Source organism: Hippocampus zosterae, chromosome 10 (assembly GCF_025434085.1).
Source record: "Hippocampus zosterae strain Florida chromosome 10, ASM2543408v3, whole genome shotgun sequence".
Lineage (NCBI taxonomy): Eukaryota > Metazoa > Chordata > Actinopteri > Syngnathiformes > Syngnathidae > Hippocampus > Hippocampus zosterae.
Genome location: NC_067460.1, coordinates 10,150,687 through 10,165,609, shown reverse-complemented (window position 1 = coordinate 10,165,609; position 14,923 = coordinate 10,150,687). Strand labels below are relative to the sequence as shown.

The window sequence follows — 14,923 nt, the reverse complement described above, 5'->3', positions numbered from 1 at the left end:
GTGCCCTGTGATTGGCTGGCAACCAAATCAGGGTGTCCCCCGCCTACTGCCCGGAGACAGCTGGGATAGGCTCCAGCACCCCCCGCGACCCTAGTGAGGATCAAGCGGCTCGGAAGATATATATATATATATATATATATATATATATATATATATATATATATATATATATATATATATATATATATATATATATATATATATATATATATATATATATATATATATATATATATATATATATATATATATATATATATATATATATATATATATACAGTGTGTGTGTGCGTGTGTGCATAGTGCAGCATGGTTTGCTAAATTCCCAAACACATTTAACTGTACTTGGACCTGCACACAAAATCACCTCTGCGCCATTTTTTACGGCCGACCTTGCCGTCTACGAAAATAGAGCCCTCTTTATCAGGGGAAAAAATATATATTTTGCTATAATATGATCCAATTGTAATATTATACTTACAATATACTTACTTAAAACACTGAATTTGCCCACACAAATGTACAATGAACAAAATGCCATGAAAACACAACACATTTTTCCCATTTAAACCTTTTTTTATTAAGAAATATGAATGATGGCCATCACATTGAGAAGAATAAACAATATATTAAAAGGACACACAGTTAAAAAAAAGAAGCAGTTTGTGAAAACAAAAAGCGACCACATAGCTTAAATATGACAATTTGTCATCCGTCATGTGACCTGAACTTTTATCATCCTTCACTTTGTTGAAAAAGAGGGGGGAAAAGGCACTTTTGGACCGCAATGTGACACGTTTGGCTAAACTCAGAGATCGCCCCGCTCAGTATTGTAACACACACACACACACACACACGCACGCACACACGCACACTATCAGCCCACCTGGCCAGTGGGAGCTCCATAGTGCAAAGTACTGTATGTAAATCTCCCATAGTGCATCTCTCCTCTCTTCTCGTATTAGTAACTAGCTTCACACAAACACACACACACACACACACTCGCCTCGACGACTGGCCTGGTCCAAGCCAACCCACTCAAACAGGTAACAAGGGGGAAATTAAATGTGTTGTTTGAAAGTCTTTACCACAGTTTGCTTTGCCTCCCTCCTCTAAACATCCCCATTTTCCAAAACAACCTTGATCTTCCCAAACACTCCTCATTCGAGAATATTTGTACCCCAGAACCTTTCCATTCACGCATTTTTCCATACCAGAACATTCTCGTCCCATATTTCTTATTCCACGATAGTCATCTATTCTGAATGGTGTTCTCGTCGAAAACTCTCACTAAATGTCCCCATAGTCCATCTATTTCCTTTCTCAAACCTTCCATTTTCCACAATATTCATATTTAAGAACATTCCTATTCTAGAATGTTGTCATACCAGAACATGCGTGTCCCATAACATTCCTTTTTTCCCAGAGTTGTAATTTATTGTGGAACATTACAATTCCAGAACATCCCCATATTCCAGAACATTTTTATTCCTATTCCAGATTTTGGATGTACCAGAACATTTGTGTGCCTAATTCAGAATAGTTATTTATTCTGAAACGTGTGTTCCAAAATATTCCCATAACATTCCTTATTCCAGAGTAGTCATTCATTCAGGAACTTTATACTATTCCAGAACATTCCCCGAACAGAATCTTGAACATTCCTATTCTAGCTGTGTCCCATACCAGAACATTCATTTTGTCAGAACATCCCCAAATTCGACAACACATTCCTATTTCCAAGCAATGCTTATCCCAGGGCACTATCGAGAACAGTCATATTCAAGACCTCTCCCACACCAGAATATTACCCTCTCATAACATTCCTTATTTTAGAACGTTCCTATTCCTGAACATCCCCATATTCCAGACCATTTCTATTTTACATTTTTTCCAGACCAGAATATTCCCAATTTTAGAACATTTCTTATTCCCGAATATCCCTTAATTTCAGAATATTACAGTTCTGGTATTTTTCTCCGCCAGGATATTCCTGCCCCATAATATTTTTTTATTCCAGAACATACCTATTCTAAAACCTTTCCACACTAGAATGTCTGTGTCCCATAACATTTGGCATCCCAGAATATTCAATCATTCCAGAACATCACTTATTCCAGATTAAAACGAAAAAGGGGCAAGCGGTACGGAATGTGATGAAAACAGGCTTTTGTAACATGAAGCGTGAAAGTAACACCTGAAGCACATGTTTGTAACTGTTTGGACAAAGCAGAATATAAGATATATTAAAATTTATTCCCTTTATAAATAAATGCAAATACCCATTTTACACACTCACGCATACGCACACATTCCCGCTATTTACACTTTGTACAAAATGTATCTTCATCGTTGTCATCATCTTCATCGTTGGATGTAACCAGAGAGTCTCCATAGGGGGAAAGAAAAACATGTGGTCCTTCGTAATGTGGCTAGGGAAAGCCGTCTGAGCATTTATCCCAGGTCCATGATAACCAGCATCAAGTTCATCGACTCGTATGCTCATTGCCTCCACAAGTAGGATATGGGAGGCAATACGATATGGAATAAAACCTTGATAAGGAGTCTACTATTGTATGCCGCATGCCGATGAGTTGGGCGTTGTAATGGCCACCGGTAAGATTTCATTGCATACTCGGAGATCAAAAGTGACACAAGTAGTGGAAAGAGCATTTCTTATCAGACAGTAGCGGGAAATAACGTTACTCGTGAAGACAGGATTCTACTTGTGTGCAAAAGAGGGTACTTGTACATGGACCTGAAGATGGATCTCAAGGATGTGGAATAAATTCTCAAACTGCATTTGAGCATGCATTCCATTTTCTTTATATATTCTAATTGGGCGCTGAATTGTCCAGTTGGGCGTCCTAGTGTTACTGTTCAGCTAAGTAGTTTACGAGTAAGGTTTCATTACGTACTGGGAGGACGCAAGTCATGGAGAAAAACATGATGAGTAAGACACAATCATTCTTCCAGGGGTTAAATTGTCTTCCTAGCGATGCTCATGAACATACTAGTACACGGACATTAAAATGGATCTCAAGGATATGGAAAAGAGGCTCAGATGGCTTTGCGTACACGTTGGCCATTTTAGAGTCTGTTCAGCAAGCTTCCATCTTGTATTGTGTTAGATTACGATGCGTTGAGCACGGAGCGGCTGTAGAGAGTCTGGTAGTAGGCACCAGAGTCCATGGCTGCCGGTCCGGGGCTGTCGTAGATCTGCTTGGCGGCCACAGGTGAGCCGCTAGTGGCATAGCTGTTGTACGCCATCACCTGGTCCTGGTAGGACTTGAGGTCCATCTTCTGCTCATTGGACATGAGGTTGGTGATGGAGAAGGGGTGGTTGAAGTTGTAGTGGGGGTCCAGGGACTTGAGGGCGTCGCTCTGTAGGTCCATGTGCGGCCCCATCGGGCTGGGTAGGAGGTGGGAGGACTGGGAGTGGAAGATGGCAGCCGAGGAGGTGGGTGGCATGGCGGTAGGGGCGGGAGGCGGCGGTGGGCAGTCGAGTGGCACCAGCAAGGCGTTCCCGGCGGTCCCGCGGGGTATTGACTGGTCGTCGGACGAACCCGGGTGGGAGTTGTCCGAGTGGGCCGAGTCAGCTTCGTCCGAGCCTCCGCCCGCCGGGCTGCGGTCGCCCGCCTTACCACCCTCCTTTGCCGCTTTTTTGGATACCTTGTCGTCGATTTTGAAGCGTTTCTGGCGTCGTAGGTAGCAACCATTCTCAAACATGTTACCCGACTGTGGGTGCAGAGTCCAGTAGGAGCCTTTGCCCGGTTTGTCGGGCGAGCGGGCCACCTTGACGAAGCAATCGTTGAAGGACAGCGAGTGGCGGATGGAGTTCTGCCAACGCTGCTGGTTCTCCCGGTAGTATGGGAACAAGTCCATGATCCACTGGTAGATCTCGTTGAGGGTGAGCATCTTGCTGCCACTCTGCTGGATGGCCATCGTGATGAGCGAAATGTATGAGTAGGGCGGCTTGGCGTGTGTCAGCGAGCGGCGGTACGGCTTGGGCGGGATCTCCTTGGGCGCGGCGCGGCCTAGAGAGGCGCCCGACGGGTAGCCCAGTTGGCTCATCGACTGGCCCATGTTCCCGTAGTGGGACAGGGAGCCCTGGGTGGCGCTCGGGCCCAATTGGGTGAGTGAGCCCGAGCCCAGGGAGGGCGCTACCGGTGACAGTGGCATGTGGGCCGGGCCCGAACCCATGGAGGTCAGTGGGGATGTGCTGAGGCCCGAGCCGGGGTACGCCATGTTCAGGCTGCCGCCACTGCCGCCGCCCGTCGGGTTGAGGTTGATGTAACTGTTGATGGGGCCCATGGAGCTGACGGAAGCCAGGGCGGAGTTCATGCTGCTAGGCGAGGAATACATCTGAAACACAAACACAACAGCAGTTCATTAGCAATACAGCCATCCATTTTCTATCGTGCTTTTCCTCAAGAGTGAGGCGAGTGACTTTTGACAGCTGACTTTTAGGCGGGATGCACCGTGGGCTGGTTTGAATTTTTTGCGCTGATTCCGAATCTTTCATTGTCTTTTTTTCTCCAGCACATCCCGTATTCATTCATTCAGTTTTTTCCTGAAATATCAGGGATTACAATGTGTAGTACAAATTTGTAGGTCAAACTTAAAAACAAAAAATGAAAATATCTCAAAAACCTGATGGGCTACAAAAACAACAAAAAAGTAAAGGCTTTTTTTAATCAGCATCAAAAATATGACCCAGTGCCTATTTGTCAGAGCGCGTTTCCTGTTTATAAGGTGAAATTCTGGGGAATTGGCCAATTTCTAATTAAAAAAGGTATTGAAACGATTCATTATCTAAATATTTGTATGTCATTTTGAGAACACTGGATTACAAACAATGGATTGGTCAATAGTCAATGCCAGGGTGCACAAAGACGATCAATGGTCTGGTTGCCAGCCAATCACAAAGCACATACGGTGGTACCTTGACGACCAGTGCCCGAACTTTATCGAGAAGTTGCTTGGTCGTTTTGTATTTTTTCTTTGTGTTGTGCGACAAAATTTGAGTTGCAATTGAACATCAGAGCTGCTACTGCTCAAGTGAAGTGAAAAACAAATGGACCACTGTTTGATGCCCTGCACATGGGCAAGGAGAGCCAAGAGTTTCTTGAACTCGACTAATCGTCAAACACGCTAATTCAAAATGGAAATGCACGCAAGAAGCCACTCCGACTCCAGCCCATGATGTCACTCACTAGGCCACGCCCCTTTTTAAAGGACAACCAGCACACGGATACTACAGTGAATAGCAATTACATTTGATGAAACCATGCAGGTTACAATCTCTTTTGTTCGGTTATGTTTTTATATTTGACGTTAATAATACTGTATTTATTCCTGATTTAAAAATGTAAAAAGGTGCCCATGCCCCCCCCCCCAATCCATCTCCCCCCTTGCAAGCCACCACCTTAATCAGTTGTAGCTGCCCAAGAACATTTGTTTTCTGATCATTGTTGTATTTTTGCATTCATGTGTTGGATGTTTGCCTTTAAGGGGTGTGGCATCGCGAGTGACATCCCAAGATTAGAGTCAGGTTTGTGGCCTTGCCAGCTTCTTCCCAGTTTTGTGATTAGCTTCTTTTTCCCCATTTCCCCCAAAATTGGAGTAACAACTAAAAAGAAGGGTTTTTTTTCTGGAAATTGTGAAGGTGCCTTTTCGTGAGTGGCTTCGTCTCCTTCTTCTTGTCAATGCACAATGAAGCTCTCAGTGCGCGCGGATTTCACACTCACGCGTGAACGTCAAAGTGCGTAAAAAGCGCGTCACGATGCTCCGCACGCACCCCCCACCCACCTCTCCATGCTCGGAAAAACGCAAGTAGCTCCAAAAGGTATTACAAATTGTGTTAAAATTTTTTTTAAATGTATATGTATATCTGTATGTGTATATATTTATATAAATGTATAAAATAGAAATTTTAAAAAATGGGTCACGGAAAGTTCCAAGTGAGGCGAGTTGAGGCTTCACGCGCACTTTGGTTAAATATTACCAACGTGGTAATTTCATCAGTAGTTGATTACATTCTCTTTTAATTTAATTATCAGCCCAACTTTAACCTCTTAGGCCTTTAAACTGCTTTACAGACGAATGGATCTGAATTCAATGTGTCTCCGTAAAACCAACTGCAATTACGTCACCAAATGTGAACAATTGCTTCATTTTTGATCGACTTGGGGAAAAAAATAATCTGTCATGTTCAATTTGGAATATGACATATAGGTGGAATTCTTTTTACTTCGGCATTTTTTCTTGCTTCTTTTTGACATATATTAATGTTTTTGAGGGCCTCTAAAGTAAATATGATTGTTTTGTAGTTGTTCCTGCTTTTGAAGTACATTTCGAGTCTAGTCAAATTTATTCATATACCCTAAAATTAAAAAGCAACATATGTACCTTTATTGTAGGATTTTGGCCTATAAAATATATAACGTATTTTCTGTTGGTTTTGCCTTTACAAGATAAAAAAAAATACACATTTAACTATTTGTACCGTTCCTGTAATATATTTATTTATTTATGTACTTATTTTCCCCTTTGGCATAGAAAATACACGCAATTATTTTTGCTGTGCTATTTTGGCCTCTTTTTGCCGTACTTGCATACACATTTTCTACTCCACGTTTTTGGCAAGTTAAAATACATGTTATCTTTTTGTTTTTTTGGACTCTTCAATGTATTTTAAATGATTGATTATATTGTTTTAGGTAAGAAATATATGTATTGAATTGTGTATACGGTTTTAAATGTTAGCTTTTGATAAAAATGCATTTATATTCATTAAGTCACTTATTGGTCATCCTTTCGTATTTGACTACATAATTTAATATCACTTCAATATCACAAAACGAAATATTTGTACAAATTAAATGAGAATTTAGTTAATGAGTGAGTTGAAGTCAGTTTTCCCCCTAAGTTAAGAAAAGAAATACAGCTTGCATTTACCAGGCAACAATAATAATACATTTTTGTACGTTTTTACATTTATATAGCAATATTTATGCAAGAAAAAAAGGGTTTCTTGTCCTAACCTCGCTGGCCTCGCTGTAGAAAGTATTCCACTCAGGTAGGTCGTGGGCTTCCATCTTCACAGAGCTCAACATCCCCACAAAGAAACACTGAGAGGAACTGGATGAGCTACTCGCACTTTAACACTTTTTTTGGGTGACACCTTTTCCCTGTTTAAAAAAAAGTTACAATCCTTGATGACACGTTAAAAAAAACTCCGTTAACGTGGAAAGTTGTGTCAAGTGACTCAAAGTTCATGGGTCCATTGTTTCCCAGCTGTGTGCAGACGTGGAGGCCCGTGGCGTGACGAGCGGGCCCGGAGCGTGTCAGGCGGTAGCGCAGGACGGCGTGAGGACAGCGGCCGGTCCCACTTCCAGTCCTTTATAAGGTACAGCTGGACCCCGCCCACGATATTCCACCCCTCCCTTCCTCCTCTCCTGCACATTTCAATATGGAGTCAGGAAGGAGGCCCCTGCAAAAAAAAGACCTGTGTGGCCCCCTGGCGTGCTGTTTATTGGCCCGGTCGGACCGGCGGCCACCCCGGCTGTAGCAGACAGGACCTCCAATACCACCACCCCCCCCTATGGCCCCCACCCTCTCAAAAGCCCATTAAAAGTTCAGATGGCATACCCACAAAAGTGAAAACAAGTTAAAACTGTCAGCATGGCAAGTGTTGGTAGGGGGGGCGGGCAGAGGTCCGTCAGTTTGTGGCCCGAGGGTTGGGATGGGGAGGGAAGGGGGCGGCACTTGATAGTTGTTAGGTGGGTGTTGGCGTGAAAGTCGTTAATTCCCGCGGCTGTCACCTCCTTGGAATCTTTCACACGTTGGCAAAAGGAAGACATTTACAAGGCTGCAAATTTGCTTTAAAAAAGGCCATCAAATCAGCCCACGTCGCTCAGGCGCATGCGTAATATCAATAATTTGAACGTTACTCAGAGAAGACTATTGGCTAACGCTCAACTCTATTGGCATGAAACATGGCACAATACAACACGTTGCATGTTTAAGCACAAGAGCATATAGCAGTAATTAAATAGCACAATTATGATGTGAACGCACATTGAGACTATCTTTATGAGTATATGATAACTATGCAAGATGTCTAATTTATACATTGTAATATTGAAGGGTGTGTGGGTGTGCATTGATAAACGAACATTAAATATACACTTAAAATAAATACAATACTTCAATTGAAAAAAAAATATAGAATTGAGTGGTTTATTCCAAATTGTTGGTTTCGCGAGTGCGTGCAACGAAAATGAAATAGATTCAATATGAAAAATATAAAAGCAAAAATTATAATGTAAAAGGCCAACTAAGATCAACAAAATATGTTTTATTATTATTATTATTATTATTATTATTATAGCTATGACATATCGGCCAATTTAGTACTGTATTTTATTTTTTCGGTACATTATTTGCTTAGTTATTTTTGGCCTGAGATTATACACATTGAACTCTTTTTCTGTTTGTTTGGGGTTTTTTTTGCATATACAAGAAATATTTCGTGATTGCTTCTTTTTAGCCTGCAACGTGTAAATAAAATTACTCCCTCGTTCTTGTCGTCATTTGACCAATTCGATCGTTTTACGTTGCCCTGCGGACTTTGACGTCCATTTCGTTTCTTGTACGCATTTGCAAATGAAATTTAAAGTAAGGACTACTGCTTCATATAAAGGATATTTTTTTTTAAAAACCACATTGCTTTCTCACAGCGTAATTCTGTCACGTTACCAACTAGAATTTGATATAACAATCGAGTGTAATGCCAAGTAACGTAACGCAGTGTACTGTAGTGCGATGTCATGCCTGCGCGCAGCCGGAATACACAAGACGGCCGTGGGTGTGCATGATAATGGCGACCGGCACAAAGGGCGTGTAATGACGCGCACACGGGGAGGTCGTCGGCGTGGATTAGGATACAGCAGGAAAGGGGTCGAGGGTGGGTGGGGGCGGGAGGTGTCACACGCGCACCTGCATCAAGGAGGACCTGAGTGGATCAAGGGGAACACCTGCTTACGCGTAATGATGTCGCCTCATGACAACAGCTAATCTTGTCAGTGACGTCATCGTACGCAAGGAAACGCAATTTTTATGTACGGTATGTTTCAACGTGACTAAAGAAATATCGATTTGAAATAGGCGCCTCTTCCAAGTATTGATGGAGATGAACATCAAATTAATTAGAATTGAATGTTTTTTTTTACACATCGCGTTCTAAAACTTAAATAGAAATCATAACATACCCCGTTATACGTGCCCCCCCACACCCCCTACCTTCCTCAAAACCTTTTTCTTGTAAAAATAATACTTGCCTCTCTCCCCAAAAATTGGAACACTGCGCCCCCCACCCCCCAAAAAATAAACCTTACAAGAGTTCAACATGTTTTCTTATAAGATTACAGTGTTCAAAAATATTTTTCTTCGGTTGAAAAAAGAGAGCTACTGTATATTAGTTGAATAAAAAAACAGATTGTTGAAAAGTTTGAAAAATATATATATATATAATATATATATATATATATAAAAACAAATTTTTGCTAAACTATAAAAAATTAAAATAAAAACATTTTAAAATGTCAGGGATTTTTAATAATAGTTTCGATTCATTGTTTTAAATTGTCGAGACAAACTTTCTCGTTGAAAAAAGGTTTTAATGCTTAAAATACCGGACAAAAAACGATTTCATAAAAATTATTTGTTTGTCAAAAGGGCGTTTTAAAATGGACCTTTTTTTAATTGATAAAATATTTACACCGTTTTGCAGGGGGCTTGCACATGACACACAAAAGAACCACGAATAGAGATGACTAAAGTCTGGAAGCGGGGGACGTCGTCACTGCATCTGCAGTGCGCGCGTATGTGCGCGGGGGGCCTCCCTGCGTGCCTTCTTTGCATGTCACTGGTCGCTGCGTGGCCCATTAGCACGTGCATAATTGCTCCCACAATGGCGGTAATGAGTTGACACTTTCACTCACTTTCGCCCCCCCCCCCCCCAAATCAGTGTGGTTGCATTCAGACGGAACGTCACATAGTGACGAAAATACGATCAGTGCGGTACAATATTCGCGGGAAAGCGACATCTGGGGGTCGAGCCTATTCTAACAAGGTTATCAGTTATCACTCGACTATTTTATAAACTCATCAGTATGGTGATCATGTTATATTATTGTTGGACTCAGTCCAGAGTTAATTCAACTGGAGCCTATCCCAGCCGTAATTGGGCAGTAGGCAGGGGACACCCTGAACCGGTTGCCAGCCAATCGCAGGGCACACAGAGACGAACAACCATGCATACTCACACTCACACCTAGGGACAATTTAGCGTGTTCAAATCAGCCTGCCCTGGCAACCGATTCAGGGTGTCCCCCGCCTACTGCCCGGAGACAGCTGGGATAGGCTCCAGCACTGCCCGCGACCCTAGTGAGGATCAAGCGGTTCGGAAGATGAATGAATGAATGAATCAGCCTGCCATGCATGTTTTTGGAACGTGGGAGGAAACTGGAGTACCCAGAGAAAACCCACGCAGGCCCGGGGAGAACATGCAAACTCCATACAGGGAGGACGAGGCTGGAATTGAACCCGGTACCTCTGCACTGTGAAGTTGACGCGCTAACCACTGGACTACCGGGCCACCCACTAGAAGTACAAAACAATACACGCTGATTTATATAGCGCTTTCACAACAGCGGCAGCTGTAACATAGTGCTTAACAAAACAGTTAACATAAAGTAAAATAATAAACACAACACATAACATAAAAGACGGACAGTCGCGCAGTCTTAACCACTTTTCCGTCACACGCTTTGTTGTTTGAAGCAGTTTGAGATGAAAGAGGAGAGAATCAAAGTGTCCTTTAACCAGTGGATCAGAGACGTCATGCTCAAAATGTGCACACGTCGGCTACAAGCTAAGTTTCAAAGTCAACAAGAAGTTGTAGCATCCATTGACAAAAAAGAGATTGGTTCACTTCTCCTGTCCCATGGAAATCCATTTCAATTCTAAGTGGCGACTCTCAGTTCCAAACACGCATCGGCGCTCTGCGCCAACGCTCCTCTCTCCTCATCCTCAACTTCAGCAGCCAGCCATCCAGCCGCACCGACGCTGACTGTCCAACAGCGTCGACATCTCCAATGAACAAAACGGGGTTGTGAAAAATGCTGCCCATTACAGGCGCAAAAAACACAAGCGCCCCGGCTCTGTCCAGCACTGACAGTCATGGCGCCGACATTCCTCCCAATCACAATCTGTGCTGTTACAGGCGTGCTGCCGAGAAGGCGCAACCACCAAGCACAGATACTTCTCCTTTGACGAATGTCATGGCCAGAAAACGCTGAAAACAGTCCATATCAGGTCCACATGATGAAACAACAAACAACATGTGACAAAACAAAAAGACAAAAACAACAAAAAAGCAAGGCTCTTGAAGAGCACTTGCCGAAGGCTGGCTACTCGGGCGCAATCTTGGGAAAAAAAAAGTTTAAAAAAAACAAATACCAAGACTTTTTCCATCTGATTTATTCCCGCCGGGTCGTTTTGTACAAGAAGCTGCATTCAAAAGATGACAGAGCAGATTGGTTGCCGCCATGGCAACGCCAGTGCGGCAGGACACTTCTGCACAAGGCACTTGTCTTACACCGTTAACGTCAGCATATAGCCGTACAGATTGTATACACATACATTGGCTTTGGTTTGGTTCATCTGTGCAAGGAACATTCTGGTTCTACAAAAAAAAAAACTTAAAGAAAACATTGGCAAGTTTATGAAATGATGTACAATCTTTTTCAATGACAGCTTGTCGAATGGATGATTGCACTTGAAACAACCAGGAACCTTTGAGAAGGAAACACTGGCAGGCAGGTGACATGATAGTGGAAATTGGGGGGGGGGGATGTTTGCTTGATGAACTTTGATGCAAGTGTGGCACCAGCCTGATTGTCCAATGTTGTTTTTGCTGGTGGGGCTCTAATTCTTTGTGTGGACATTTTGACTGGTGTTTGTGCCAAGGAACTACATTGGAGTGAGTTCAGGGGCTGTATTGAGACAAGCGTGTGTGTTTCCTCATCTTAGCAGGGCACTGCCTTTGATATCCCAAGGGGTATTTAAAAAAAAAAGATGCTGGTGTGTGTGTAAGTGTTCTTGTCAGTCTGTCATGCAGCACCACCACCACGAACGTCCCACATTTATGGAGGGGACATTTTGGCTCGTCTATGCACGGAAAATGTTCCCAGTGTGTTGGATAATGATAAGATGCATGATCACTCTATGTGTATACTTCAAAAAGATTTGGTGGCCCACACCTAGAGGGAATACAGAGGAGTAAAAACATGTTTGTGGATGGGTGTTTGTGTGTTGTGCCTGCCTGCCTGCCTTGTGTTCCATTTTGCCACAGAAACCACCATTACGTCTCTCGCTCCTTCTTGACGGTGACATCGCCGCTCTGTGGCGGGGCCCCATTGGAGCCACCGGCACCCCCGGGTCCACCAGACCCCGCTCCGGGTGGGGCAGCCGACGGGACGCCCGTCACGCCAGTGCCCAGGATGGTGGACACCTCACCCTGCATGAATGCCCAGGGGGGGCTGTTTACCGACGTGTCCAGAGGGCAGCGCCCACCGCTGGGGCAGTAGACTTCGCCATCACCCCGCTGACTCTGGATGTACACTCTGGTGCATGGGAAGCAGAACCTGTGCGTATGTACAAACACATTAAACTTACATGTGATATAGAAGTCTTTAATTGTTAATATTTTACCAGGGAACCTTGCATTTTTCTTTTTTTTGCGACATTTGTTCTGTTAAGTGTGTTTATAAGCTAAACTAACCTTTTTTGTTTATTAACTATTTTTCTTTTTATTATTATTATTTATTATTCGGCACTGGTGCGGCTGGATGGCTGGCTGTTGAAGTTGAGAATGAGGAGAGAGGAGCGTTGGCGCAGAGCGCCGATGTGTATTTGGAACCAAGAGTCGCCACTTGGAATTGAAATGGATTTCAATGGGACAGGAGAAGTGAACCAATCTCTTTTCTTGTAAATGGATGCTACAACTTCTTGTTGACTTTGAAACTTAGCTTGTAGCCGACGTGTTCACATTTTGAGCATGACGTCTCTGATCCACTGGTTAAAGGACACTTTGATTCTCTCCTATTTCATCTCAAACTGCTTCAAACAACAAAGCGTGTGCTGGAAAAGTGGTTAGGACTGCACGACTGTCCGTCTTTTATGTTATGTGTTGTGTTTATTTTACTTTAACTATTTTGTTAAGCGCTTTTTTTACAGCTGCCACTGTTGTGAAAGCGCCCTATAAATCAGCATGTATTGTATTGTATTAAGGTTGAAATTTTCCATTTACTTTCATTTATTTCTCTAGTTACTGTAAAAAAAGGCCAGTTTTTAGTAATACTGTTAGGAGGTATTTCTAAATAAGTTAACTGAAATGATTCAACTTTGCCAACCCTTGATCAACACGATACATTACATTCAATATTGTATAGTAATGCGAGTTGATACACACCGGTGTCCCGGCACGGAAGGACACTGCACAAAATGTGTGTCCTCCAGCCTCTCGTGACACAGCGTGCAGGACAAGGTGCTTCCGGTTAGGCTGCTGGCGGCCGACGTGGAGCCCACCTCGGACGCTCCACTGTGGGGCAGGGCGGCTGCAGCAGTGGTGGCCGCCTCTGACGAGCTGCTGGACGACAGCGGCTCTCCTCCAGCGCGGGCGGCGAGGGGCCGCGGCTGCCTGGCAGGCGACGACGCGGGCTTGGGGCTCGTTTGGCTGACGGAGGCCGATGATGATGATGGCAGGCCGGCGGTCTTGCTGGAGCCGACGTGGACCTGTGGCTGTTGCGACTTGGCTTGGGATGAGCTCAGCTCTCGCTCGAACTCCGGCGTGATGAAGGGGGCGATTCCCATACCGATGCCGAGCTGGCGGCGGTTCATCTCGGCCAGCACCGGTGCCGGGAATATCATCGGGGTGCTCATGGGGGCCGTCCGAGCGGTCAGGCCAGCCGGCATGCCCGTCAAAAGCCCGTGGGGGATTCCTGCTATGCTCTGAGTCACGAGATTCGGGGGTATGGCCGCTCCGAGCATGGGTCTCCGGCTGCCGCTGGGGCTCTGGCGGTTGACCTCATGTGACGGCTGCCCGTCTCGGTGCAGCCCGTTGGGCGGCACGCGAGCGGCGGCCGCGCTGCCGCCCTCCCCTCGACCACTCCGGTCGAAGCGCTCACCGTGGGGACGGCCGCCATCCGTCGCAGGCTCACCACGGCCCGGTGCGGCGTGTTTGTGGGGCGAGGGTCCCGGTCCCGGCGAGCGGACGTTGCCGTCCTGCATGCCGTGGGTGCGCTTCAGTTGCCGCGCGCTAGCGATCAGGAACTCGATCTGGTTGGCGCCCTCGTAGTTGACACAGCCGCGGCACACCACCTCGCTGAAGTCCCACACCACCGTCCACGGCATCTTGGGCAGGTCGCACAAGTAACACCACTGGCGCCGCGAGAACGAGGAAGGCGAAGACATGACGGCCGGACAGCGAGCCGGCTGGCGAGTTAGCCGGCTAACCCAACGTAGCGCACGTTAGCTAACCTAACCTGTTTATCTTTGAAGTGGTGTTAAGAGCGCTGGTTGCTAATTAGCTTCTCTTTCAGCTTCCTCGGGCACGGTTTGGAACAACCGTAAACACACTAACAATAAAAGGCGAGAGAACACTTTGTTGATTTTGACGATTTCCTTCACATTTTCCGAATTTGTTTACCCACTTAGGCCTGCTCCTGTCTCCTGTCAACCCGCTCTCGCAAAGAACGCGCGAGCTTTTACGTAACGAGTTAAGATGCATTGTGGGCGATGTTGTTTATGATGTCACGCTCTTTCAACGCAAACGGATGCACCACGTCTGGTTTTT

The 14,923-nt window shown here is 44.7% G+C and overlaps 2 protein-coding genes and 2 long non-coding RNA genes across 4 annotated transcripts in view; 2 read left to right on the top strand and 2 right to left on the bottom strand.

Annotated features, from left to right (window-relative positions):
* The window catches only part of LOC127608757 (uncharacterized), a 42,827-nt gene extending 35,305 nt beyond the window's left edge, over nucleotides 1–7,522 (top strand). Inside the window, exon 3 of the long non-coding RNA XR_007964326.1 lies at nucleotides 7,300–7,522. This is a non-coding gene — a long non-coding RNA (uncharacterized LOC127608757). The remainder of the gene's footprint in view (nucleotides 1–7,299) is intronic.
* Nucleotides 1–14,923, top strand: part of LOC127608751 (uncharacterized) — a 210,188-nt gene that overhangs the window by 88,204 nt on the left and 107,061 nt on the right. The gene's annotated exons all lie outside the window — the stretch shown is intronic.
* On the bottom strand, nucleotides 556–7,389 carry foxa3 (forkhead box A3). The gene is made up of 2 exons (XM_052078054.1): nucleotides 7,047–7,389; nucleotides 556–4,365 (listed from the first exon to the last, which is right to left on the bottom strand). Exons 1-2 carry the CDS (start codon nucleotides 7,116–7,118, stop codon nucleotides 3,133–3,135), a joined length of 1,305 nt encoding a protein of 434 aa, XP_051934014.1. The 5' UTR covers nucleotides 7,119–7,389; the 3' UTR covers nucleotides 556–3,132.
* irf2bp1 (interferon regulatory factor 2 binding protein 1) lies at nucleotides 11,532–14,551 on the bottom strand. Its single transcript, XM_052078055.1, has 2 exons — nucleotides 13,541–14,551; nucleotides 11,532–12,713 (listed from the first exon to the last, which is right to left on the bottom strand). The coding sequence occupies exons 1-2, from the start codon at nucleotides 14,539–14,541 to the stop codon at nucleotides 12,431–12,433; spliced, it is 1,284 nt and encodes a 427-aa protein (XP_051934015.1). The 5' UTR covers nucleotides 14,542–14,551; the 3' UTR covers nucleotides 11,532–12,430.

Bases quoted from the DNA above. Each gene is read 5' to 3' on its own strand.
- irf2bp1 (XM_052078055.1), bottom strand. From the start codon at position 14,541: ATGTCTTCGCCTTCCTCGTTCTCGCGGCGCCAGTGGTGTTACTTGTGC. The intron at 12,714-13,540 runs GTGTGTATCAAC...ACATACGCACAG, and splicing joins CCTTCCGTGCCGGGACACCG to GTTCTGCTTCCCATGCACCA.
- foxa3 (XM_052078054.1), bottom strand. From the start codon at position 7,118: ATGTTGAGCTCTGTGAAGATGGAAGCCCACGACCTACCTGAGTGGAAT. The intron at 4,366-7,046 runs GTTAGGACAAGA...TTTGTGTTTCAG, and splicing joins TCTACAGCGAGGCCAGCGAG to ATGTATTCCTCGCCTAGCAG.